Source organism: Bos indicus x Bos taurus, chromosome 9, assembly GCF_003369695.1.
Source record: "Bos indicus x Bos taurus breed Angus x Brahman F1 hybrid chromosome 9, Bos_hybrid_MaternalHap_v2.0, whole genome shotgun sequence".
Lineage (NCBI taxonomy): Eukaryota > Metazoa > Chordata > Mammalia > Artiodactyla > Bovidae > Bos > Bos indicus x Bos taurus.
Genome location: NC_040084.1, coordinates 103,831,100 through 103,858,026, shown reverse-complemented (window position 1 = coordinate 103,858,026; position 26,927 = coordinate 103,831,100). Strand labels below are relative to the sequence as shown.

Sequence of the window (26,927 nt, the reverse complement as noted above, 5' to 3'; positions counted from 1 at the left end):
GGGGCGCGGTGGGAGGAGAGGGCTGACGTGTGAGGGGCCGGGCCGGGGGCGGCGGGGAGGGGGCGGCGGCGGCGGCGAGCGCGCCCTGGGCGGCGGGCCGGGGCGGGGCTGGGGGCTGAGGGGAGCGGCGGGAGGTGGGGCCGCGGAGCGCGCCGGGCTGCGGCGGCGGCCGGGAGGCGGGGTGGCGGCGGGCCGGGGCTGCGTGCGGCCGAGGGCGGCGGCCGGGGGGCGGCGGCGGCGGCGAGCGCAGCGGGCGGCGGCGGCCGAGGGCGCGGAGGGCCCCGCGGGCGCGCACGGCGGCGGGCCCGGCGGGCGGCGAGCGGCGGGCGGCGTCCCCGGCGGCGGCGGCGGCGGCGGCGGGCGGCGCACTGGCGGCGGCCATGGCGGTGGCGGCGGCGCTGGCGGGCCGCGGGGCGCGCGGAGGCAGGGGCCGGCCCCCGGGCGGCGGGCGGGCGGAGGGGGCGGGGCCCGGGCGGCGGGCGGCCCGCGCGGCGGCGGCGGTGGCGGCGGCGGCGGCGGCGGCCGGGACGAGGCGGCGACGGCGGCGGAGGCGGCGGCGCGGGGCGCTCGGGCTGATGGCGGCGGCGGGCGGCCCCGGGACGGCGCTGTCTCCGCGGCCGTGCGACAGCGACCCGGCCACCCCCGGAGCGCAGTCCCCGAAGGTGAGGAGCGGGCCGGGTCTGGGCCGGGGCCTGGGGGCGGCCGTGAGGAGGCCCGAGGGGCGGCGGGACCCGCGCCGTGCTGGCGCTGCTCGGGGTCCGCTCGGCCTCGGTCCCGAGTGTTCTTGGCGGTTTCCGCCCGAAGGCGCCCCTGAGCGCGTCCCCCCGGGGAGCCCGCTCTCCGAAGAAATAAAAGTTTGCTCCGACGCCGAGGGCGCTCTCCTCACGTTGGTCTGGGCCCCTGCGCGCTTTGAGGAGCGCCTTCGTCTGAGCAGTGCCCTTCTGAAGTGTTCGGGCTCTCCCTAAAGAGTAGCAACGTGTACAAGTGGGAAACAAGTTAGCCAGTTCATGAACTGAACGTGAAGAGCGAAATCAACAAAAAGCCGCCCTGCTCTCTTCAGGCCGACTTTGTTTCGTCGTTTGTGCTGTTTTAGGGAAGTGAGGCGGACTTCGGGTTGGAAAGTCAAAGATGAGTGAAGAGTCAGGATGAGCGTTTAGTGAACCACGTTGTGTTCAGTTGGTTGAGTAGTGTGTGAGGGAAGGACTTTTTAAACGTCCGCATTTGAGTGGTAACCGGAAGGTTGAAGCCGGACGGTAATGGGGCCCCTCCGGGGTGCGGTGTCGGTGGCCGTGGGGCCGGGCCGGGGGCGCCGGCGAGCCTGCGGCCCCTCCTCCCGGGGGGCGCGCCGGGCGCCGGGGCTCCTCTAGGCCGGGCTTCCGGAGCCCGGGCCGGGCCTGAGGGTGGCGGGTGCCGCCGGAGCCCAGCCAGCCAGGGAGGCCAGCCCGAATCTGTGACCTGCCGCTGTGGCGGTGCTTCAGCCGCTCAGTCGTGTCGGACTCTGCGACCCCAGTGACTGCTGCGCGCCAGGCTTCCCTGTCCTTCACCGTCTCCCCGAGGTTGCTCACATTCCTGTCCACTGACCTTCAGAAATGTGTTTAATCCCAAGGTGAGAGCCACCCAGGACTCTGAAATACACATTGCTGACTTCAGAGGTGGGAAGCCTTAAAACCCGGAATTCTCTGTCAGTAGCCAGGTTGCAGGCAAATTCTTCTAATCGTATTCCATGATATTGTTAGGAAATATGTTGCTGTTATCCCTCTCTAATATTCACTATATGGAATAACACATTTGCCTAGAATTCCTAATAGCAAATTCAAACACTACACGTGAAATTGTGCTTTCAGCTTTTTTGAGGACTTTCCATTTTTAACTTTTTAACACTTTTTAAGTGTATACAATTTTTTTTAGCTAAGGGAAAGGTATTTAAACAAATGGACATAAAAATCCTTAAAATGCTCAGAAGCAAGTAAAATAGAAGAGAAATGATACTTGAATGCTTCTTGACTGAAATGTTTCAATTGAGAGACATTGTTAAATGTAAGTTTTTGGAGAATATTTAGTAGATTTAGGCTGTTCTCCATCTCCTACCCGGTTGCTTATCTTAATAGGAGTATACAGAACTCTTCAACTGAATACTTATTTGCTAAGAATTGAAAAGGAGAATATTCCACGGTTTTTGCTATTTGGTAAAGGATCTGAGTAAATTCCTAACAGGGAGCCTTTTGAGACTTGATCATCAATGCAATCATATTAGCTAAGTTCTCCTGGGCACTTAACAGTTTGCAAGACCTTGCTCTAATTATTTCATGTATTAACTCTGATCCCTACATTGGCCAAGTAATACAGGCAGTACTGTTGTCACAGTTTTACAGGTAAGGAGCGGCTCACCACTGAGGGTAACCACCAGCTGGTGAGGGGCAGTTGGCGCCCAGTAAGATTCCAGGCAGTCCAGCTTTGATGTGCCTGACCGACATACTCACTACCTCTGTATTCTTAGATTCATGATATTTAACAAAATTGTATTGTCTTAGGAGGCTAGATTACCTTGATTTTTTGTTTGTTTTTAATCTTTTTTGTTTAAGCCTTGGCTAGTATGTGGTTGGGCTTCGCCAGTGGCTCAGTGGTAAAGAACCCACCTGCCAATGCAGGAGACACGGGTTTGATCTTGGGTCAGGAAGTGGCAACCCATTCCAGTATTCTTGCTTGGGAAGTCCCATGGACGGAGGAACCTGGGGGACTATAGGCTATGGGGTCACAAAAGAGTCCGATAAACATAGATTTACCCCTATGTTTGCCTTAGGGACAACAACAGCGTGATTGAATTAATTTCCTGGTATATGATTCATCATTCATTTCCTTAATGAGATGGTCTAACTTACAACCTTGGTAAAGTCACATAATGGAAAATGTCACTTTAAAAAGTTTTAAACCTCTTTTGGGGAGGTAGTGTGTGTTGTATTGGTCGATGAATCTTATTCTGGTATATTTTTGCTGAATTTTTGCAATATAAGAAAAAAATAACAATTGGTCCTCTGTTTTTGTTCCTTTGTGTCCTTTTCACAGGGATATAAGTGTCTGAAATAGCCAATTAGAATAAACCAGCTCTAAGTTGAGTTAAACAGTAACTGATTCATACATTTTTATCCTAGCTAGAGTAGGAATGTTTATTTTAATTTCAGAGTATTGCAGCAGTTTGATGTGTTTTTTCAAAGCAGAAGGCATTTTAACCTCTTGGTAAGAAAGGAAAAGTAGATTTAGACCTACAAGTTTATTGAAAATTTTCTATTTTGATTTGTATTGAAGATTAGTTTTTGGTTTTTTCCAGGTCTTGCCAAGGCCAAATTCTTGTCCCTGGTTATCATTTGTATAATCTTTAGGAAGCCTTCAAGTTGAGCCTTTTAGCAAGTTTGGGAGGATTACATAATCTTCCCTTATTTACTGTTCTTTGTCCAGTTATTTTTTTCATCTTTTGAATGTATAGGATGATAATGAAGATAATTCAAATGATGGGACCCAACCGTCCAAAAGGAGGCGGATGGGCTCTGGAGACAGCTCCAGGAGCTGCGACACTTCCAGCCAGGATCTTGGGTACTGCCGTTTTATTGTTTTTAATGTTTTCTGTGTTGTGTGTCTTTTCTCTGTGTTAGCTCTCTCCTCCCCATCCCCTAGCCCTGGCAAAGGCAATTACTAAGGATTGTAAAACACCAAAGTCGCTTTTTGCTACTTAATGCAATTCAAAGAAATAAATTTTATTGTGGTAAAATACACACAAAATTCACCATTTTAACTACCTTTAAATGTATAATTCAGTGGCATAAATTACATTCACAGTGTTGTGTGACCATCACCACCATCCATTTCCAAAACGTTTACATAATAAGATTCCCATTTCCCCGCTTAGCAGCCGTGGGCAACCACCGTTCTACTTTCTGTCGTTACGAGTTAGCCTATTCTAGGTACCTCACGTAGGTGGAATCATACAATGTTTGTCTTTTTGTGTCTGGTTTATTTTGGTTAGCATAATTTCTTCAAAGTTCATCCAGGTTGTAGCTTGTGTTAGAATTTCCTTCTTTAAGGCTAAATTGTACTCCATTGTTAGAATTATACTCTGTGTTGTCTTTTCATCTGTTGATGGACACTTACTTCCATATTTTGGGGGGTGTGGATAGTGCTGCCTTGAACATTGGGGATAAATATATCTGATCAGACGCCCCGTTTTCAGCTTCTTTGGGTGTGGACCTAGGAGTGAAGTAGGTGGGTCATATGATAGCTCTGTGTTTAACTTTCTGAGGAACTGCCAAACTGTTCTCCAGAGTGGATGCACCGTTTTATGTTCCCACCAGCAGCGTACAGAGTTTCTAATTTCTTCACATCCTCACCAGCGTGTTTTATTTCCCATTTTATTTTTAATGATAGCCATTCTGAAAGGTGTGAAGTGGAATCTATTGTGATTTTGATTTGAATTTCCATAATGACTAGTCAGATTGAACATCTTTTCATGTACTACCTGTCCATTAGTTTATTCTTGGAGAAATGTCTATTCAGGTTTTCTGCCCATGTTTAAATTGTATTTGTTGTTGAGTTGTAGGAATTCTTTATATATTTTAGATACTAATTTCTTATCAGACATATGATTTGCAAATATTTTCTCCCATTCTGTTGATTTTTCATTCTGTTAATACACAACATTTTAAGTTTTGCTCAAGTCCAAATTATGTACTCTTTCTTTTGCTGACATATCTAGAATCCATTAGTAAATCTGAGCTCATGAAGATTTACCCCTATGTTTTCTTCTAAGAGTCTCCTCATTTTAGTTCTTATGTTTAGGTCACCGGTCCACTTTTCAATTCATTTTTCTAGGCAACATCAGGGACAAGGGTTCTGTTTCATACATGTCCATTTGGATGTCCAATTTCCCAGGACCACTTGTGAGAAAACTCTTTTTGTCTTTCATTGATGTTTGTGTGTGTGTGTGTGTGTGTGTGTGTGTGTGTTGGTTGCTCACTAGTCCACCAGGCTCCTCTGTCCATTGGATTCTTGGATTCTCCAGGCAAGAATACTGGAGTAGGCAGCCATTCCCTTCTCCAGGGGATCTTCCTGACCCAGGGGTCAAACCCGGGTCTCCCACACTGGAGGCAGATTCTTTACGGTCTGAGCCACCAGGGAAGCCTTAATTGGATAGATGCATAAAATCATACTCTATTCTGCCTATATTGTCCACTGATGAAATCTGGAGGTTGAGTAGTACAGGTCCAGACATCTGTAGTCTTTGCTCTTCAGGGTTGGGACTGATCTGCAGTGCACTGGCACCATCAAACTCGGTCCATGATTTGCTCCTGGGTATGTGGAGTCTGTGGTTTATAGTTTAGTTTATTGAGAAATAGGATTTTAGAGTTTTGCTTTGTCAGTGTTTGTGACTCATTGAAGAGGAGATGGAAAACAGGAGTTGATTACTTTACACTTTGGGTGCATGAAATCGTGGCTCTGAGGGCTAGGCCCACAAGAAAGAATTCAGAACTGGTATCACTACCCTGATTTGCAAAAGCTAAAAATGTCGCCTGTGTTCCTGAAGTTGTGATCTCTGTTCTTTGTGACACATAGAAAGTGTTGCTTCCAGTGTGCTCTTCTGCTTTGGTATTCCAGACGGTCTTTCTTTTCTCTCTTCCTCTTCTGTAGTTTCTTGGATGCACATGGAATCATGGGAACGTCTTTGTAATACAGAATCATAGAAGACTGACTGAGAATTTAGATAATTAAAACAGTTTTTCCAAATCCTTAAATCTCAAAAATCTTTAAAAAAGAATATCCTTTAAAATAAAATGATTTAAATTTTACAAATGCCACATTTAAAGCATAATATATATTTCTGTGCTTTAGCTTTAGCTACTATCCCGCAGAAAATCTGATAGAGTACAAGTGGCCACCTGATGAAACAGGAGAGTACTATATGCTTCAAGAACAAGTCAGTGAATATTTGGGTGTGACCTCCTTTAAACGGAAATATCCAGGTATTAAGTCTCAGTTTATATAACAAATTAAATCTAACTTTTAACTAATAGTAATTGTTTTTGATGGGTTGTCAAGTTCTGAGTATTTGAGTATAGATTATATCATATTTTATATTCTGCTGCTGGCTGATTTTATTTACAGCTCTCATTCAACTTCCCTCTTTACTATCAATTCATTCTTATGCCTGATAAACATATTTACAAGCAAAACGAGGAAGGTGAATTTCCTGGAAAAAAATTGCAAGGAAAAATCAATTTGTAACCACATTAATGAATGAGGGGTTTTGATTCTTGACTGTTGCTCCTTGTCCTTAGGAATGGAGTAGCTACTTAAGCTGTACCTGAACTTGAGAAAGGCGATATTTCATGAACTATTTTAGTATAGTTATTTGTCTTACCTTCTTGCTTTGGATTATTCTGTTCTCAGTTTTATTTTAACTTTCATTTTTTTGATTTGTAAGATTGTTTTGTGTGTTCTTTTAATAATATTTGGAATATGAACAGGAGGTACTTTTAAAATCCATGAAGATTTTAACTTAAAATTTTTTTTTCTAAGTTTTTTAAGCTTTTAAAAGTTTTATAAATGCATAATGTTACAAATGCAAAAGACTTTTTGTAACAGTCTTTTGTTCTTTTTTTTTGGAGATTTAGAGCGACGAGATTTGTCTCATAAGGAGAAATTGTACCTGAGAGAGCTAAACGTCATCACAGAGACGCAGTGCACTCTAGGTAGTGAGCGCTTGCGAAGCAGCGCCGGACGAGTATTGTCTTCTTCCCCTAAACACTTAACCAAAACTAATAATAAATAGACTGAATTATTTAGATGCTAAATTGTTAACTTCAGTTTTGATTCTTGTTAAAATACAAAAGAGACTATCATTTCCTAATAACTTTCATATAGTCATCAAAGTGTGTGTATGTTTTATGTCCAAAATTTGTAAAGTACTTTTTAAAAGTATTAGTTAAATACTTAAAAAACTCAGTTTTTAGTTATGTGTAATTGTCTCTGTGCTTTATTTGTACTTTTTCTTTCATAAATATATTAGTACAGCTTTTTAATATAAAACCACAGGAGTTCATCTCAACAATTGGTATAATCTCATACTATGAGTTTAAAAAATTGTTCGTATGACCCACATGTGTGCTGATGCTTTTGGTGAAATTTGAATTGGTTCTATAATATTTCTAGTAAATCAAATTTGAAGGCTAACAATGGAAGTATATTGATAAAGTCTGTGTTTTTCTTACCTGATACCCTGTGTTAATTGCCAGTGGTTAGTGTGCGTTATTATTTAGCCGTTGTTTCTAGTAAAAGGATATATGTTTGTATATAGTACATGGAGTCTTAAAAAAGTTTGGTTAAAAAATTGATTTCTTTGCCATTGCAACTTTGATAATCTCTTTCTTTATAACTGTTTGATTTTATATTGTGAGTATTATTTTTTCTTATTTTTGAGTGTATTAACGTATTTTGCTTTGAATATTGGAAAGCTGCTTTTATGTTGAGTAGCTTGAAGGAAAGTCAGTCTTGAAAATCAGTATGTTCAGTTAGCCTTAAAAGAGCTTCTTTACTTTTTTTTGTCTGAAATAGGTTTAACAGCATTGCGCAGTGATGAAGTAATTGATTTAATGATAAAAGAATATCCAGCCAAACATGCTGAATATTCTGTTATTCTACAGGAAAAAGAACGCCAACGAATTACAGATCACTATAAAGAGTATTCTGTAAGTATCGAGGTAACCAGGATTTTGGTTTGGGAAATCACATTTTATAAAGTTAGATGTGACTTCCAACTGTAATATTTTTATTTCAGCAAATGCAACAACAGAATACTCAGAAAGTTGAAGCCAGCAAAGTGCCTGAGTACATTAAGAAAGCTGCGAAAAAAGCAGCTGAATTTAACAGCAACTTAAACCGGGAGCGAATGGAAGAGAGGAGAGCTTATTTTGACTTACAGACACACGTAGGATCGCTAATGTTTACTAGCCCCTGAACTTCAGTCGCTGGTGGCCATGGGCTGTTCAGTGCCTCTGTCGCAGTGTTCTGTACCAGCAGTGTGTCCTCTTCTCCCTGAAGCGAGGCTGTCGTCTCAGTGTGCCTGGTGTTTGCTTCTCATCTGTGTGTGTGATGTGTTCCTTGCTTTGTGGTGGACATGCTGCTAAAGGGGTCTGGTAGCTGAATAGCTTCCTGCGTGCTGGGGTGGACGGAACAGGTTTCCACAGTAGCTCATGCACTTCTCACCCTCACTACGGGAGGTGAAACTGGTACTGTTTCTGTTTCACAGACGAGGCAGCTGAGCTCCAAAGGTTTCTTAAGTAGCCCGTACGTGGTGAGCAGAGACACTGCCTTTCCTTAGTGGCCACGGTGAACAGTCAGCACGTGCGCCTGTAGCTCTAGAAATGCCGCTGTTCCCTGGGCCGCAGCTCCTAATGTCTCTCACCTTTTTAAGGGCAGGAGGGCACTGTTTTCCTAAAGTCTTTAATTCTGTGCATGGAACCAGGTTTGTATTTCTCTTTGTGTTAATTCAGGTTATCCAGGTGCCTCAAGGGAAGTACAAAGTGCTACCAACAGAGCGAACCAAGGTCAGTTCTTACCCGGTGGCCCTCATCCCCGGACAGTTCCAGGAATATTACAAAAGGTACATGGTGGGGTTTTTGTTGTTGTTGTTAGTACTGGTGTTGGTGAGAGACTTCAAAGCCTTGTGTTTGTCTCCTAGAAGTGTTTGGCTCTGTAAGCATCACTGTAAAAGGTACAAGATTTGCGTCAGTGTTTTCTGTCTTCTTCCGTTCTGTGGTGAAGAATGCTCTCACTGAACTTGAGCATCTGCTGCTAAAGCCTGGGATGCTGCCTCCCTGCTCACCTGTCCGCGCTTCCGTGGATGCAAACCAGGGGGAGCTGCAGACCGCTGTCCCGAGGGCGTCCTGAGAGCATGGTCCGTCCTGAGGGCGTGGTCTGGGCCGGCAGCGCTGGCTGGAGATGCCCTGACTCTCCCCCCAAGCGCCCCCCCGCAGCCCTGGAGTCTGTGGTCACAGAAGCAGGGGGAGTTGGAGAGGCGGGCGTGGCCCGCGGGGAGGAGGGCGGCGGCCCGGAGCTCGTGCTGCCCGGGCCTGGCTGCTGTTTCCACTCTGGCCGTGAGGGTGACGTGGGTCTCTTCTTCCCGACCTGGATGGAACCAGCTACTTTTGTCAGTCTCAGCCTTTGCCTCCTGAGTCCTCTTACGTTTTTAGGAGAGAGAATATTCTTTAGATAGTAGTATTTAAAATAGACCACAGTATCATACTTTTGAAAGTCAGACTTAAATCATGGTGTTATATAGAGTCCAAGCTTACTCAGCTCACCACACGGACGGCCGGTGAATCTGAGAGACAAGGGGTTGAGGCAGGGAAGAGACTTTATTTGGGGAGCTGGCTGACCGAGTGGATGGCAGGCTACGTCTTCTAGGGTCTGCATGCCAGGTTCTTTTATACATCAGAGATGGAGGGAGGTGAGGAAGCAAAGTAAAAAAGACCATTAATTAATCTTGCAAACATCTCCTAGAATGTCAAGTCTCAGGCAGGGGATGTGTTAATTTCTTCCCTCCTGCCCTCTGTGGGTGGACCCCGCGTTCTGAATAAAGGCACTTTTTGTCATGTAGAGGGGTAGGGTCCTCTGAGACAGGCCATTCTCTTTGATGATAATAACGAAAGGAACGAAAAGCTAGTCAAAGAAACAGTTCAATATGGAGTCAGAATTGGCTGCTGCTCTGCAGCAGCGTGTCAGCAGATTTAACGTTTCTCATTTTGGACGAAGCAGATTATTGGGTGATGGGCCTGTGTGGCCCCACTCGTTGCTTTCTGGAGTGATGTCCTGGTTGAGGAGGATGCTCATCCGTGTCCACTCCCGGCTGAGGACACAGGACGGAGCTGTGGTGCGTCCTGGGGCGGCACCGTGGACGTGATCAGCAGGCCACGTGCCGGCTGCCTGGGGTTGGGGGTCGCCGGTCCCTAGTTTTAGAGGGAAGAGGTGATCACGGTTAAAACACCTGCTTCACAAGTTGGTTTTAAATACTGTGTTCCTGGAAACTGTGTTTCTGAAACAGTGTCTGTGCCCTCCTGCTGCGACTGCCCTGTGCCAGCTTATTTGATGCTCACGTCTGCTCTGTGCGATGGACTTGCTGTCGTACCTGCTTTACGTGTGAAGGCGAGAGGCTCAGGCAGTGACGACTCAGGACGGTGGAGGCGAGGGGGTCAGGCAGCTGGATTTTGTGCCCAGTTGTGTGTGGCCACAGTTTCATCCATCACTACTGACATTTCTTTGAAGGGGGTGTTGAGGGTAAAGCAGAGAGACATTTATCTTTTGATAATAAGAATGAAATGTATATTTTACACTGTTAGGTGAAAAAACGTTTAGGCTTTTTATTGGTTACATGTCCCTATTTGAGCACCAAAGTGAAAAAATTATTTATTGCCTCTAATCATTTTCAAAAGTATTTGGGGTTAATATTAAGGCTATTATTGTAGTTCAGAATTAGTACATTTGTATTTAATAATAGAGGAAAACTGAAAACCTTCTCTCTGAACCCTAGGTACTCGCCGGATGAGCTGCGTTATTTGCCATTAAACACAGCGCTTTACGAGCCCCCCCTCGACCCTGAGCTCCCCGCTCTTGAGAGCGATGGTGACTCAGATGATGCCGAAGACGGTCGAGGTGATGAGAAACGGAAAAGCAAAGGCACTTCGGTGAGAGCATTTACCTTCAGTAGGAGGTGTCTCCTCTCCCTTTGAATTTTGCTGATTGCTTCCCTGGAGTGTAATCCATAGTCTTTGGCCTCTTCTAGGGAAATGTTACGGTTACCAATATGTTGTGCGTTAGGTTGTCCTGCATGATGTTTTTAATAGCAGAATGCTGTTGCAGGACTGTGGGGATGCTGGTGTGCTCTGTGGAGCTGAAGAGAACAAAGAAGACAGTGGTATAGGGTGGGTTTTATCAGCACAGCATCACCAGCAGTGACGGCATCATCAGCAGTGGCCATTTTACGCTTGCCATTGTAGGCAGCCAGAGCCTGGGGTTGTGCTGGCGTTACATGGGTACTACATTTCATTGTCACTAACAGCATCTAAGACACACTTAATGTTACATGTTGCATAAAGAAAGATGCTTTTCAGATACTGTGCTGTGATGAGGAGGCGATGAGGTTGACATTCTCCTTTGCTGCTAGTGAGAGTGTCAGTTAATCCAGTTTTTTTCTGGGAAAAACTTTACTGGGAAAGCATTTTCATAGTACATAGCAAGTTTTTTAACTTCCGCGGAATTTGACTTGGCAAATACACTAATAGAATTTATCCAAAGAACCTGATGAGAGGGTAGCAAAATTTATTTAGGAAAAAGATGCCCATTGGAGTGTTAACAATATGTAATATAGCGAAAATTAGAAGTAAATCTGATGTCCACAATGGGCGATATGTTTACATGGTAGAAATGCGCTTCAAAGAACACTGTGATAAAATGCGATAGTACTTAAAAATATTAAAACACACGCAACATTGTTCAGTTTTGCGTTTAAAGGACTAGGGTGCATGTGTAGGTGGGAGTGTGTGTGTGAATCTGGGCACCTATACGAAACACATCACTAGAGAAAATGAGGTGCCTCTTGCTCCTAGGAGTCGTCTCAATGTCTGTCTGGTGGTTTAGGGTAACCTAATCTTTTTTGATTTTCATAATTTAGAGGAGTGTGACATTTTTATTCTAATTAGAAATTTTAAATAAAAAAATGAGGAAATAGATTATTATTGAACTCCTAAGGTTGGTGCAAACGTAATTGCAATTTTGGACCATGAATTTTAAGTCATTATGAGTAGACTCAGACACATCTTTATTAATCAAATTAGGAACCATTACAAGCAGCACATTCTTATCAACAGGAAATAAGTTTATTTCTCTAGTGTAAAAATCCATGCTCCAGGATTCAATGAACTCTTGGAAAGCCTTTTCTGCCTCCTGCTGCTTGTGGAAGGGTTTTCCCTGCAAAAAGTTGTCAAGATGCTTGAAGAAGTGGTAGTTGGCTGGGGAGAGGTCAGGTGAATATGACAGATGAGGCCCGCTTGCGAAGTGTCGGTTGTGTGGCGAGTGGCCGGACGTGTCGTGGAGGAGAGCCGGGCCTTGAAGTGTCGGCTGTGTGGCGAGTGGCCGGGCGTGCCAAGGAGGAGAGCCAGGCCTTTCTGCTGACTGTGCCGGCTGCAGGTGCTGCAGTTTGACTGCGTCTCATCTATTTGCTGAGTGTGCTTCTCAGATGTAATGGTTTCGCTGGGGTTCAGAAAGCTGTAGTGGATTAGACTAGCAGCAGACCACCAAACAGTGACCGTGACCTTTTTGATACAACTTTGGCTTTGGGAAGTGCTTTGGAGCTTCTTGGTCAAGCCACTTAGCTGGTTGTCGCTGTTTGTTGTACAAAATCCACTTTGTGTGGCACATCACAATCCGATCGAGAAATGGTTCATTGTTGATGCATAGAATAAGAGAAGACCACGTTAAAACGGTGCTTTTTTTATTTTGGGTCAGCTCGTGAGGCACCCACTTATCAAGGTTTTTCACCTTTCCAACTTGGTTCATCTTTATGGGTGTGAAAGTTGGACCATAAAAAAAGCCTGAGCACCAAAGAATTGATGCTTTTGAGCTGTGGTGTTGGAGAAGACTTTTGAGAGTCCCTTGGACAGCAAGGAGATGAAACCAGTCCATCCTAAAGGAAATCCTGAATGTTCATTGGAAGGACTGATGCTGAAGCTGAAACTCCAATACTTTGGCCACCTGATGTGAAGAACTGACTCATTGGAAAAGACCCTGAAGCTGGGAAAGATTGAAGGCAGGAGGAGAAGGGGACGACAGAGGATGAGATGGTTGGATGGTATCACTGACTCAATGGACTTGAGTTTGAGCAAGTTCCAGGAGTTGGTGATGGACAGGGAGGCTTGGCGTACTGCAGTCACAAAGAGTCGGACAAGACTGAGCAACTGAACTGAACTGAATTTGCTTCAAATGCCAGGTGATGGTAGAATGGTCGACGTTGTGTTCTTTGGCAACTTCTTGTGTAGTTAAAACTATGTGAGAGGATCGGCTTCAATGATGTCTCTCGGTTGGTTGGTGTCGCTTCCTGTGGCTGGCCGCCACACTCCTCATCTTCAGAGCTCTCGTCTCCTTTGCAGAACTTCTTGAGCCACCGCTGCAGTGTATGTTTCTTAGCAGTTCCTGGGCCAAACCGTTGTTGATGTTATGAGTTTTCTCCTCTGCTTTACGACCCATTTTGAACTCAAATAAGAAAATCACTCGAGTTTGGTTTTTGTCTAAAATTATTTCCATAGTCTTAAGTGTTAGTTGATCAGTTGTGTCCAACTCTTTGCAACCCCATGAACTATAGCTGTGCAGGCTCCTCCCTCCATGGGATACTCCAGGCACGAGAACTAGAGTGGATTTCCATGCCCTTCTCCAGGGGATCTTCCTAACCCAGGGATCAAACCCAGGTCTCCTGCATTGCAGGAGATGATGATTTACTGTTTGAGCCACCAGGCAAACCCATAGTCTAAAATACTTGTATTTATTTTATAGCCTAGAATAAATATAAAACAAACAGTAAGTAGTGTCATTAGCAAAAACATAAAGTGGTGAACATTAAAATGATGTGTAACATAACCACATTTAAGAATGTGTTCCAACATCAAAGGCAAATTTCAGTGATTCAGTTGCTTTTGTACCAACCTAATATGTCTGATACGGTTGTAAATACTTGACGATAATTGGCTTTGCGTAGTTTCATATTATGAAGACACGATTCTGGGCTTGAACTTCTTTAATGATCTTTATTACTTAGTAAAAATGCCCACACTTATTTCAAGCAGTTTTTTGAAAGAATATTTTTGTATGAAAAAAGTATGCTCCCTTGTGACATGGTAAAATGGTGTTGAAGCTGTGTGGTATACTAATAACTGAAATAATAGTTCTGTTCTTGTCAAATTCAGTCAGAAAACAAAGTCAGTTAAGGTACTAGCTGATATAAATGGAATTAGCTATAATGTGTTTATAAGATGGAGAAGTGATTCTTAACTTATTTTATTCTCTGCTGGAAATGTTTTCTTAGATCAGAATTATCTTTTATTTTGAAATCGATGGAACTTTAAGACTTTTCCTGAATGTTTTCTGTAGTTTTCAGAATTCAGACTCAAATCTGCATGAATTCCGAGGGACTGTGTTTGTGCCTTTGACTTGCAGGACAGCTCCTCTGGCAACGTGTCCGAGGGGGAAGGCCTTCCCGAAGGCCAGGAGGAGCCTTTGCCAGGAAGACAGAGGCCCAGGGACAAGGCTGCCGCTCCACGGAAAGACGCCCCCAAGCGCTCTGCACTGTCCAAGGCAGTTCCCGGGCACAAGGTAGAAGAGAAAAGCCCCTGACTCAGCTTCCTTCTGACCAGCCTCTCTCCCCGAAATATTTTAACTTTGAATTTCAAAGTTGTGGAGCTCCTGCTGCTGCACTTCACTAGCTGTTCTCCTGTGGTGTGTGCCCTCCGTCAGCCTCCTCCTTCTTGCTTTAGTTTCCTGGTGGCTTTCCTGTCACTTTGGCTATGGGTTAGCGTCTGTTTTCTGTATATGTAAAACTGATAAGAGAATCTTTTTTACGTACTAACCAGGCAAGTATGAGTCTTTGAAAAGTGATCTAATAGGCAGAGCTTAATGCTTTGTTTCCTCAGTGTAAAAACCGTCGTTGTCTGACACGGAAAGCTTCCTGGTATTTAGCAACGCTGAGCAGTGCAGTAGGGAGGAAGTCCTCCTAGAAAAGTTGTATTTCTGTGGTGCCTTTCATTAACAGCGATCTGGATTCAGTCTGAGAATTATTTGATCCATTTGCCAAATTCAGCTAACTCTGCAATGGAAAGTAGTAAAATGTAATTTTGTAGCCTCACCTTGGTGAGTACCCTGTGCAATTCTGTGATGAGGATTTACACATTATCTGGCAAGGTGATTTGGCTTAGCTATCACTTCCTAACTTTGTTATCGGGTTCTTCTCGGTCAGGTAGCATGCTATCAGCAATAGTATTATTTCTAGTGTTTCTTTCTGCTATCTGCCCCTTCTCCTTCAGAGGGTTGGGTGAGAGGTGAGGAGCCTCATTCATATGTGGGGATTTAAGATGATCGTAAAAGGAGTAGAATTAGCTGCAAGTTTATGTTTTGAATGGTAATAGTAAAATACACAGTTTTTAGTCTGGTATGTATCACTCTGCTTTTTATGGGATTATGAAGGTGTTTTGAAGGAGCATTTTAGAGTAAGATGATCAAAAAGTTGTGCTGAGCAGAGTTGCTGAACACTTGTGTATGTCAGGCTAGGGTTGTGGAGTGTTGTCCGGAGGCACAGGTTCCAGGGTGTTGACCAGTGTCCCCTCAGCCTAAGCAGAGCCCTCCTTAGAGTCCGTGCTCCTTTTCCTACAGTAAGAAAGCAGCTTAACAAGTTAGTGTATTCTGTAGTAAATCATCAGCTTTCAAGTGCATATTTTTTCAGCCCAGCTCCATTCAGCAAGGACGGTGCAGTGGGCTGCAACCATGTGATTTTGTTCTTGTTTTTACATATAGAGCTTATCTATGAAAGATTTAAATTAATGCTTGATAACTGAAAGCAGATGAACTCCAAAGATTAAATTCTGGAAAGTTAGCTGCTGTGTGTGCTGCGCAGTGTGCTTCTGGCCTGTGAGGAGCTGGGAGTGGGAGCTGCGGCCCAGAGCACACCGTCAGCGCCAGGGGGGCTTGCAGACAGTGGGCCTGGCTTAGTCATGGGCTAAACAGGGAAGAAGATTAAAATAGACATTCTAATAGAGGTTGAAAATGAAGAACTGTTCAGGACTATCATTGATTTAAGACAGAAGAAATCACATAGATGAACCTAAATTGATAGTACTCAAGGAAGTTGCATATGCGGAATGAGCGTTTTATAATCTTCTGTGAACGCTTTTAGTAACTACAAATGTTTCAGGTATTTCACAGTTTGGAACAGCCAGTATCTAGACTTCATACATTAATGTGAACATGTTTATTAAAAGTTAACCTCTCTACGAAAAGTATTAATAAGCCAAGACGTGCCTAATTATTAGGGTACTTCAAGCTGAAGGTCATACATATAAATGTGTTTTAAAATGCAGAAGTTAAGAAAAATTATAATGTATCTGATGTCTTGCTTAATAGTATTCACTAGTGCTTGCCTTTAATTTGTAGGACAGTATTGTTTAGGTTACATTAACCTGAAATTAAAGCATAATTGTTAGGATTCAGGCCTGTGTTATTAGTATATAATTAAAATCTATACTGTATTAGTGCTGTCATGAAAGTCTATCTTTGATTGTGTTCAAGGAGGAAAATTGTGTATCACGAACCTTTTATATGAGATGCTGAGAACTCTTAGGCAGAATATTTTTAATTTTCTTGTCAATAGTGAAACTTTGATGTTGTTGCTGTTACGGAGTAGGACTGTCTCTGTCAGACATACGTGAGGTTCCGTTCATTAACCTTCAGGGAGTTCCACATGCTGGCCCCTTCCTCTTGCATCACCTCCGCAAACCTTGAGACACTAGACGTGTACAGTCCTGGATGTGAGCAGTGTGGCTTCTGAGAGCGCTCTGGGCGCTTGAGTGAACAGTATGTTTTCATACTGGGCTGTGACCCCTGATAAACGTGCTGCAGAGCTCTGTCTCTGTCTCTGTCTGCCTCCCTCCGTCTCCACCCCTCTCTCCCTCTTTTCATCAAGATGAAGACTATTGGGTAAGAAAAACTTTAAGAGGTTTAACAGAACATTATGATTTTAAGCTTAGAACTAAACCTAGAATTTTCTTGGTGTCCTTTTATTGTAGGTGTCCAATGTATATTTTAATGATTGTAGAACTTGAACTGCTCTAGAATATGAATGACTAGCTTTGTGTTTTACTCCTTTTGATTTGTGTAAAGGATCTCCTATGAGGAGTTCTCGATTTAGACTTTAATATTGTGTGGTTACTTCCTTGACTTTACTGAAAAAATATTAAAGTACTTAGTATGCCAGTATCTAACTTGAACTGTAAGTATTAAATATCTTATACATTTAGTGCAGGTACCGTAACCAAAAGATATTTCTTATTTTGGTGGATTGAGAGGTAGATTTCTGCTGTATATTATAGCAGTTACAGATTTCATCATAACTGCACCAGAATTTGGATCATAGAAGTGCACTTCCTAGCTATTTTTATTTAGGTGTAAGAAAACACAGTGAGAACCTTATGGGTAGAATGTAGCAGTTACAGCAGAGGTAACTACACTGCAAGACTTAGGAGGTTTGAGCATGTGACACTATCCTTTTGTTGGGGAGCAGGGTATAAAGATACACAGGAGATATAGAGTAGTTAACAGTAACGTTTTATATGTATGTTTTAACTTCCATGATATTTATTATTTTGTAGAGACGTTTGTGATTGTTTGTAGAGTTATTGTTTTTATTATATTTATGTATAAGGTTGACTTTTTTTTAAATAAATAAGCCAAAAATTATTTTTGAATGCCTCTGTCATCTTTTGTAAAGAAAGATAATTAAAATGAAAAAAGAAACCTAAAGAATTAAGAACACATTGTTTAGGCTGTACAGGTTTTGAAGGTGGCAGCGAGACATTTCAAAGCTGGAGTAACAGTATGCAAAATTGGAACTCTGCTTAGGATCCTCCTTGGTTCAGTAACTTAGGGAATGGAAATATAAGATGTTGTTTGGGTTATAATAAAACAGACACAATGTTTCTACTTAAAATACTTTTTCTCCCAGTTTTTATATAAGTGAGTGAGTGAGTGAACATGCCCTCAGCCCCGTTTCATTTCATACTTTTTCTCCCGGTTTTTATATGAGTGAGTGAGTGAACATGCCCTCGGCCCCATTTCATTTCATACTTTTTCTCCCGGTTTTTATATAAGTGAGTGAGTGAGTGAACGTGCCCTCGCCCCATTGCATTTCCTGCTTGGCCCCTGCTTGTGCTCTCTCCCGCCACTGCTCCGTGTTCAGGTCATAAGTGAGCATCGCGCTATCATGGTCAAGGCTGTGATGTTGTTCCCCTCCCCTCCCCTCCCCTCCAAATTTTAGGCTTAGGAACCTTCTTTGTTCTTTCCCATGTTTCGCCAAGTGTTTTTTTTAAAGCCCAAATGCCTTCATTGGATTGTTTTTCATCTGAAAAATGAATGGTACTTGAAATATAGGGGGTGTCTGCATATTTTTTAAGTGATCATTTTATCTTTTGCACATCTGAGAACTACTTCTTTTTTACGTTTTATTAGTTATAGTGGATACTTTTTCTCTTAAGTGTCGGCTCCTCTGTTAATGTATGGGATATGCAGAGGGAACAAGTTACACAACTCAGCTTCCCACAAACCTTTCTGCACACGACAGTGTATGCTTGAAACCTCTTTCAGTTAACAATGTTAAAAAATTGATTTTGTAACTTAGATTTTATAGAAGTAGTCTCACGACTTTGAAGAACATCAGCTTTTAAACAGAATCAGCATATAAACTGCTTACAATGGAGTCATCTGTTTGGGATTAAGCCTAAGTCCCCTGTAGTAGTCTCTTGGTACTTGCAGTTTTCTTTCAGTTAACACTGCAGGTTGACACTGTATTAGTCTTCCCTCCAGGTCATTGTACAGATCTTACTGGTATGTAGGGAGTGTGGAATGATATATCTAATCCTCATGAGATCATGCCGTGGACAAAATTTAAACATGAAGCCTAAGGCTTTAGTTGGTAGGCCATTGTATGTTGAAGGCAGACTGGTGTCAGGTTCTCTCTTTCAAGGTCCTTGTTAGCAAGTTAGGTCCTCATTAACAAGTTACTGGAAGTAAAATAAGGCAATACAGTAATAATTCCTTTTGAACCCATAGTAGGTTCTTCTGGCATGAATTTATAGCCCTCTTCTACCCTTCCAGCCAAAGGTCATTCCAAATGCTCTGTGTGGGATTTGTCTGAAGGGTAAGGAGTCCAGCAGGAGAGGGAAGGCTGAGCCGCTTGTGCACTGCTCCCAGTGTGACAACAGTGGTAAGTACTGACACGGCTTCACACTTTAAGCTGATTGTTGCTTTGAAAACTAGCATTCTCAGTAGTCAGCTAGGCTTGACCCAGAGTCATCAGATTCATAAAACGTCCCTGTCTTTTCTTCTACATTGTGTTTCCATTTCTCTTCGGCAGTTAAAACGTTGTAGCCATTCTTGAGAAGTTCAAGCAAACTAGCATTTTACTATGCCATATTAAGTAAAAATTCTCGTGTGAAATAAAACTAATACTGGTTTTGGTTTAGGCCATCCTTCTTGCCTGGATATGACCATGGAGCTTGTTTCTATGATTAAGACCTACCCATGGCAGTGTATGGAGTGTAAGACTTGCATTATATGTGGACAACCCCACCACGAAGAAGAAATGATGTTCTGTGATGTGTGTGACAGAGGTTATCATACTTTTTGTGTGGGCCTTGGTGCTATCCCATCAGGTAAAGATTGAAAAAGAAGGAACATTATCTTTGAGTGAAGGGACTCTTCCAGCACTTGGTTTTTTTCGGAGGCTGCATAAATACCATGATGACATGAAGGGCCTGGAGACCCTTCCATTCACTAGAAGTGACCAAAGCTATGGTCGTGTGCGCCTGTTTTTCATCTCTAGACAAGCTGCCTAAGGACAAGGGAGGCAGCAGACTGCCTGTGAGTTTTGAAGTAGAGCTCAGTGTATGCAGATGAGCTAGTGTTGTTGTACTGACATAGCTAAGGCAGTAGCATCGATTTGTTTCAAAGCCTTGGTTTTATTTTTATATGTCATTTAGAAATTTAACAAAATGACTTATATGCCTTTATACATACTAAACCAGATTTTTGTAAATTGAGGAAACATAACAATTCCAGATAACTTCAGAATGAACACAGAATCAAAGAATAAATCACAGTAATTAGACTAAAACATTATACACATAATTGTGTAATTTTAGAACTGATTTGCATAGTTAACACTGTCTGATACTTTATAAAATATATGCCTAGGTTTCCTGGGAATTGAGATGTAAGCAACTTAAATTATTTAGAGTTCTATACTAATTCAGGTCAAGTATGTTGTATAGTTTTATCATAATGCTATCAAATACTTGATACATTTTAAAGTGCTATGTGAGCATAGTACACCAGGACTTGAGGAGATGCTGAGATGCATAAAAATAAGCCAAAGTCAGTTAATAGGTTTTATATAAGGATTTGTATGATTGAATTTTTAAAGTATGGTAGTATTTGATTTCAGAAAGGATTATAATTTCTTCAAGGGGCCTATCATCATTTAACTCCTCCATGACCCCATCCCTCCCCTTGTGCATTTCACAGGGCATGTATGACACTGACCTTAAGGGAAGTTCGTGCCAGTGCCACCAGAAATCCAGTGAGGATTATCAGTAGCCTTAGCGAAGGGAGGAGAGCTAAATGGTTTTAAAACTCAGTCCTAAAAAGTTAAGTCTCATCCTGTATTAACTAACAATTTTTCTCCTAGGTCGCTGGATTTGTGACTGTTGTCAGCGAGCACCCCCAACACCCAGGAAAGTGGGCAGAAGGGGGAAAAACAGCAAAGAGGGATAGTTTGACCCCAATACTGTAATATGCAATTAAATGACATATTTGGTGCCAATTTATTTACAATGTTCTCATTTTTATGCTAATAAAAGATTTTGAAATTACATGCTTAAAATCTGCAAATTTATTTATAAGTCACTCTCACCCTGGAAACCAAGTGGAAAAATAGTTCCATCTTGCAGAAAGTCTTTATTTCTTAGTACTTACGCTCTCTCCAGAAATTCAGTGGTAACATTATGCAGCTTAATTAGAGATACATAACTATTATTCCATTAACCTAAAAGTTGCTATTATTTTCATGAAATCTTCCTAATCTGTACTTTCTGGTCTACCATGGGTAGCAGGGCAGTTATTTAATAATGAAAGAATTTCCATAGGGGCCCAAGATGATAAAATTACAACCTGAGGAGATCTGGTGCAGCCGAGTTGAGAACCATCATTAACCAGCATGTGGGGACACCACCGGCCTACCAAGAGATCCTGTTGGACAGCAAGTGCTGTCTCTACTTCGGGTGTAGACAGGGGACTTTAGTTCACGGTCAGGCAAGTGTGGAGAAATGATTACATTTCAGACTTGCTTTCAGTAACTCTTTAAAGCTAACACACTAATTTATTTGAGTCTCTAGAGTAAAAACCTAAATCACTGCAATAATCTAGTCACCTGACAAACTAATCAAAGTGGGGTTTAAACATTTTATTGTGCATATTCCTTTTACAGGAGTTTTGATGCTTTATTAAAACATGTGCTTGCTGCTTTGCGTACTTTTGGAGTGACTGAGGTAACGAAACTATGGCTTTATCCTTTCATCCCCCACCCAGAGAAGGTAACCAGAGTGCCAACCAGGTCAGGGTAAAGCTAGGTTCACAGCGAGGTGCACTCAGCTTCGCAGATTACGAGTATTATACTCAAGAGTATGTTAAGCGAGTCAAAAAAGAATCTCAAGTACCAACTTCAAAATACTAATTAATATCGTCCAAAGCACAGACTCCTCTTCTTGAGACGCGTCTTCCGGGGCATAGGCGTGCTTGCGACTCGCATCAGTACCGTCCGAATAGGCGGTCTCACCGAACGGATGCGGCTCGAGCGTCGCGTCGTAGTAGACCTTCATCTCGAACGCGCTCTCGAGGTGGGACGGGTGCCCGTAGACACCGATGCCCACGGGGCGCCGGAAGTGCGCGGGGATGGAGACGGCATCGGCGCCGCACGTGGCCGACTGCAGCTCGTACTCGTCGAAGCTGGGGTGCAGAGTGCTGTCGGACACGTACAGGTCCGCGTCGCCCCGCAGGCTGCGCATCCTGAGGACGATCTTCCCCTCGTGGTTTAACCTCAGGTAGCTGTAGTTCCCGGCTCCTACCTGACCCTGCACGACGTGCAGAAGGACCCAGCCCTCGGGCACCTCCTCCTCGTCCAAGGCCTGCGCCGAGGAGAAGGCCTGCGACGCGAGGAGCAGCAGAAGCGCGCCCTTCCACGGAGCGGCCATGGCGGGGGCGCCAGGCGGAGGCCGTGCTCATCCGCGAGCGTCCTGCAGACAGACCACGGGGGGCGCTGAGCGCGTCCCGGCCGCCTCGGCGGGGGGCGCGGGGGCGGGAGGGGCAGAGGAGGGGAGCGCGCCGCGGCCGCACAGCGCGGGCGGCGGGGCGGGTCTCCACCCCGGGACTCACCTCCTCTCCCCGCAGGCGCCGCGCCGGGAGCTTCCGGGCCGGGCGTCCGCGCCGGACGAGCCGGAAGGCAGGCGCGCCCGGAAGTGAGGCGTTCAGAAGAGAGCGGTGCCCGGAAGTTGACCGGCGCTCGGAAGTGAGGACGGCTAGAACTTGACCGGCGCCCGGAAATGAGGCAGAGCCCGGACTGGGGCAGTGCGTTGACTCCGGGTAATCGCGAGAATAGCGAAGGGGTGCGGACACGGCCTAGGGCTCGTAACCATGACGACGGGGGCGGGGCGCCGGCCCTAAACGGACGTGCTCAGCTGGATTGCGCCTACACCTGGCCACCGGGCTGACTCAGGGATAGGTCTGAGGGGCCCCAGGTGAGACGCAGGTGCGCCCGTTACCTGTTCTCTCTTAAAAGCGTGTTACTTCGTGAACTACTATGAGAGGCTTTAAAATGCAGTTGTGTTTATATTCAGGATTTATTTTGTTAACTTGGGATATGGTGTTAATGGCTGCCTATTGGCCACTGAAACATACTTTACCAAGAAAGATTATGTTCATTTTAGCATCATACTTTTGTGTTGATCCGAGCCCCCGTGTTTCATTTTAGAACGTGCTGAATCACTTTTGTGGAAACTGGTGCAGTGTAAATATTAAAAACAGGCAATGACTCTTGTGCCCCTTTTTGTAGAACCTGAACTCTGTCAAGTAGCCACACGGTGTGGGTTGGTCATGTTGCTGAGTAGACTGTCATGTGTTGGGTTAAAAAATGTGTCTGTTGCCGCTTTGAAGTGTTACATCTGTGTCACCTATAGGCGTGTAAAAGAGGCTTGAGAGACTTAGGACTGATTATCTGAGGGGAGTGGCGTTGATTTGCGTGAAGCTGGGGCAAGCTGCATCCGCGTGGGGAGTCGCTGGTTTGGAGTGATGACAGAGGCAGCACTAGGGGACCTGCACACCTCCTCCTGCAGGAGTGTCTGGTACCTGTGACAGCCTGCTGAACCTGGGCCATTTCCAGGTTTAACATTTTCCTGTCAAGAAAGCATATCAGACTGGGAGACAAGGGAGTGTATGGAGACATAGAGATGCATCAAGAAATGACTTTAAAACGTCAGCATCATTACTGTTATTGGTAGTCAGTGATTTGTGCTTGCCTAACAAGTCATGGACTGACAAAAGTACACAGCCTAAAAGCTGAGATTATGTTTTATTCTAAGGACTTCAAGCCTGGAACACAGCACCTCAGATGGCTCCGAGAGACTGCTTTGAAGAGGCAATGGGGGAGCCAGGATATATATAGGAGATTTTGTAACAAAAACCAGATAGTCAGAAATCAAAAGATTACTGTTAGTTAAAACCAGGGGTTTTGAAGAGTTGGACACAACTGGGCGACTGATTAACAACAACAAAGAAAACCAGATATCTCCATTTAAGGAATCTAGCACTTTTCTATGTATGAGAAGATGAGAGAATCTGGGCTCATTGAAATCATTCCTTTAATATGCACCTCATTTGTCTCAGACTGGTATCCTGTGCTTTCTCCTCCCGAGTCTCCTCAGGGTGCCCCGTTGGGAGGTTGTGATGTGATGGCTTGATGGTGATAGAGTCCTCAGTTTACTGATATGGCAGCAACATTTTTCATTCTCTTTCATTTCACTTTGTGGCATGAAAGTACAAACGTGTTTTAAGAACCAATGGTTTGTAAAATCAGGCTTCTCTCAGCTGGGACAATAGAAGATACCTTTTTTTTTTTAATTAAAGCAGCTAAATATAACCCTTTAAAGTATTTATTAACTTAGGAAAGGCCTTAAAGACACAGGGAGGCCAGAGTGTCACTTGGTGCTTTTGCACCTTTATGATGACCACTGCTTTGTGTTACACTAGGTCTGCTCTCCATGGACCTAGAATGAGAACCTGTCTCCTATCTGGCAAACACAGAGAACTTCGTATTTTCTTTAGCTACTAAGCAAGCCGTCAAGGGCACGTTAATCATGGTGCCATATATCATTTTACTGTGGGCACTCAACCTACTATCTGATTACCACACTGTGTTTTCCAAACTCAAGAATAAATTGGCACATTTCTGGCTGGGTTAGTCACTGAAAGAGAAAGATCATAATCTTTTTATAATCTAAAGGGAGTAGTTTTCTCTCTCTAAAAATATACACATTTATACAAAGAAGAAAAAAACAGGAGATGCAGAAAGTTTTAACAGTGGTGCCCCTTGAAAAGTAGAGAATAATTACGTTTTTTCCTCTTGTATGGATTTTCTAATTTTGTGCAGTTTACGTGTTCTTTTGTGTAACTAAAGGGGCTTGAACGTACAGCCTACCCCCATCTGAGACTGCTTTCTGCTCCGTGTTTACTGACGTGACTTTGGAACAATGGCCTCTTTAGTGGTCATTTGTCACATTTTCTTAAAGTGCTTATGCAGCCTCAGATACACAGGAACCACATCAGAAGCTGACTGCAGTGTGTCTTCTCAGACTTTTCCTGTGATGTACATATGGGACTCTCAAACTGACTTTCTCTGGGAAGACACAGCAAGGAGGTGGCCTACGGAGGGAAAGGCCAACTGTATTATTTCTGTGCTGTTTAAATATTTTGCATTGTATTGCTCTTGTAAATGAAAACAGTTAAAGGACTTCTGTCAGAGGTGATAGGCTCGTGCAGGAGCAAAGGGTCCTGATGGGTGACAGCCTGTTTCCTGCCTACAGGGTCCTCTCCATCTCGCAGTCTGCTTCTCGCTAGGCCCCTCAAAGCCCCTCCAGCCAGCCAGGGGTGCGGGGAGAAGAGAGTCGGGCGGAGGGTTTTCTGGGCTCCTGAGTGGCCTAGGTTCATTGTGCCCTAGACTCCCTGTTCCTTCCACACCAGAATTCAGCCACGTGGTGGCACCTGGCTGCTAGGGAAGTTTCCAGAAGGGAAGGGAGTGAGGTGGGGAACGGACAGCCCCGGCTGTTGCTTCCGTTCTGGTGGCCGGACTTCCGCTGAGGTCCTGGAAGCACGGGCGAGCCCCTCACACCCCGCGCACAGCCGCACACAGGGCACTGCCAGCATGCCCCGCTCTCCCGTGGGGCCCAGGCGTGGTGCCCGTGGTCCTGCGACCATGAACCGCCCCCCACCAGAGCCGGTCCCCACCCTAAGAGAGACGGCTCCGGAGCAGAGCTGGAATTGGGCGGGGGTGTGGGACGAGCTTCCTGGCGGACCCTGACTGTTTCCCGGAGGCGTGACGCCCTGGGTCCGCCCCTCAGACCTTCCCCTCCGTGGTCTCTTGTGGTCTGTGAGGAGGGGGTGCCGCGGTCCCCCTCCTGCAGCTGAGGAGGGGGCGCCCAGAGACACTCGGTCCCAAGCAGTAGGTCGTCGTGCCCGCTGTGCCATGTGTGTGGCCTCTTGGCTCTCCCAGGAGTGCCTGGGCTCCTGTCTGTGTGCCCTCCGCGTGCCAGCCGCCGGTTCCTCCAGGCCCGGCTTTGCTTTTCCTTTGCACGCACTTGCTCGCTCCTCCGTCTTGAACCTGAGGGACTTAGACCTGGGGTTTGTGGAGCTAAAGGCTTGGGAGGGAAGGTGGCCGTGCCTGACCTGAACTTCGCTGGAAGTAGAGTCTGGATGGCCTTGCTTTTGGGGGTGGATGGAGGGCTGCAGTTTGTCTCCCAGGGTCTGCAGGCCTTTGGTTACTTTCTGTTCCACTCGTGTCTATTTGCTTAAGCCAACTTCATGCTTGGGCTGCAAACACGGGTTCTTTCCCATCATTTCCTCCAGGGCCACAGGCTTGGTCACTATTGACCATGAGCCTTCGCTCTGTCCCCGTGGCCTGCCTGCCACTGTCACTAAGCACCGCCCTGAAGGGTCACTGCCGTCCCCCCTCGGGCACTGGCTTCTGCAGGCGTCAGGGGAGCTGTCACGAGTAATCCCACATTTCAGCGCTTCACACAGTAGAGGTCCAAATGGACCTCGGGTCGTACAGCAGGCCACCCGGTGCTGCTGGTCACGTGACCCTACGGAGCAGCAGCTCAGGCGCGCCTCCAGCGGGCGCCCTCCCTCTGGGGCTTCCCAGCCTTGCGGCACCTCCTGTATCTCAGGCTGTGGCTTCTCCCTGCAGCTGGGGAGTGTGGTTTGGCGGCATTCCTGTGGCTCTGGGGAGAAAGTGGGAAGGGCTTGGTGAAAACCTAGCAGGAGGTGCCGCGCCTCGGAAACAGGAAGGCAGATGTTCTAACAGGCGTGCGGAGTGCGTCCAGTGTTAAGTAAGCGCTCTGAGGCAGGTGCCAGGGTCCTCGGCTCAGAGGACGCGCTGTGCTGGGGTTTCTCCCCGGGAAAGGGGGCTGGGCAGAGGTGAGTGGGCGGGTCCAGAGCGCGGGCTCTGAGCATCCTCTCCCCCACACCCAAGGCGGCGGGCTCGTTCTCCCGGCAACTGTGAGAGCAGGGGCGCCTGCTGGGCCTGGAGTCCAGGGTGACTGCGGTCAGCCGTGCAGGCACACACCACTCCCCTGACCACCTCAGCTGCTGAGGCCGCCCTGGAGGAGCGGCTTCAGTCACACGGGCCTCAGACTCCAGACTCACTCCTGTGGCAGGCGTCTCCCAGGAGCCGCCCTGGGCCCATCCTGAGGACAGGCCTCTCCTGGGATGTGTAGCTGTGCAGCCTACACCAGCTCTGCGTATGTGTGTGT

The 26,927-nt window shown here is 45.4% G+C and overlaps 3 protein-coding genes across 20 annotated transcripts in view; 2 read left to right on the top strand and 1 right to left on the bottom strand.

The window, feature by feature from the left end:
- The first annotated feature begins 517 nt into the window (after nucleotides 1-517).
- On the top strand, nucleotides 518-20,725 carry PHF10 (PHD finger protein 10). 3 transcript variants are annotated; one of them, XM_027552097.1, is made up of 12 exons: nucleotides 518-662; nucleotides 3,482-3,588; nucleotides 5,878-6,008; nucleotides 6,654-6,737; nucleotides 7,600-7,733; nucleotides 7,823-7,972; nucleotides 8,538-8,647; nucleotides 10,574-10,727; nucleotides 14,248-14,403; nucleotides 18,949-19,057; nucleotides 19,317-19,505; nucleotides 20,540-20,725. In XM_027552097.1, exons 1-12 carry the CDS (start codon nucleotides 576-578, stop codon nucleotides 20,623-20,625), a joined length of 1,497 nt encoding a protein of 498 aa, XP_027407898.1. In that variant the 5' UTR covers nucleotides 518-575; the 3' UTR covers nucleotides 20,626-20,725. The 3 variants fall into 3 exon arrangements, with proteins under 3 accessions (XP_027407898.1, XP_027407899.1, XP_027407900.1); XM_027552098.1 differs by having other exon boundaries at nucleotides 543-662; nucleotides 6,660-6,737; XM_027552099.1 differs by lacking the exon at nucleotides 518-662 and adding an exon at nucleotides 762-1,606.
- C9H6orf120 (chromosome 9 C6orf120 homolog) lies at nucleotides 19,792-22,424 on the bottom strand. Its single transcript, XM_027552100.1, has 2 exons — nucleotides 22,282-22,424; nucleotides 19,792-22,142 (listed from the first exon to the last, which is right to left on the bottom strand). Exon 2 carries the CDS (start codon nucleotides 22,098-22,100, stop codon nucleotides 21,546-21,548), a length of 555 nt encoding a protein of 184 aa, XP_027407901.1. The 5' UTR covers nucleotides 22,101-22,142; nucleotides 22,282-22,424; the 3' UTR covers nucleotides 19,792-21,545.
- WDR27 (WD repeat domain 27) overlaps nucleotides 22,403-26,927 on the top strand; it is a 171,957-nt gene continuing 167,432 nt past the window's right edge. For 12 of the 16 annotated variants that reach the window (XM_027552086.1, XM_027552082.1, XM_027552078.1 and 9 more), the window contains exon 1: nucleotides 22,497-22,654. The gene's annotated coding sequence lies outside the window, so the exon portion shown is untranslated. The other 4 variants (XM_027552087.1, XM_027552074.1, XM_027552077.1 and 1 more) reach the window with 3 other exon arrangements.

What these genes read in the sequence shown, in the direction of transcription:
- C9H6orf120 (XM_027552100.1), bottom strand. Translation starts at nt 22,100, where the DNA reads ATGGCCGCTCCGTGGAAGGGCGCGCTTCTGCTGCTCCTCGCGTCGCAG.
- PHF10 (XM_027552097.1), top strand. Translation starts at nt 576, where the DNA reads ATGGCGGCGGCGGGCGGCCCCGGGACGGCGCTGTCTCCGCGGCCGTGC. An exon ending in CCGGAGCGCAGTCCCCGAAG is followed by an intron (nt 663 to 3,481) that starts GTGAGGAGCGGG and finishes TTGAATGTATAG; the next exon opens with GATGATAATGAAGATAATTC. An exon ending in AGGCAGTTCCCGGGCACAAG is followed by an intron (nt 14,404 to 18,948) that starts GTAGAAGAGAAA and finishes CTACCCTTCCAG; the next exon opens with CCAAAGGTCATTCCAAATGC.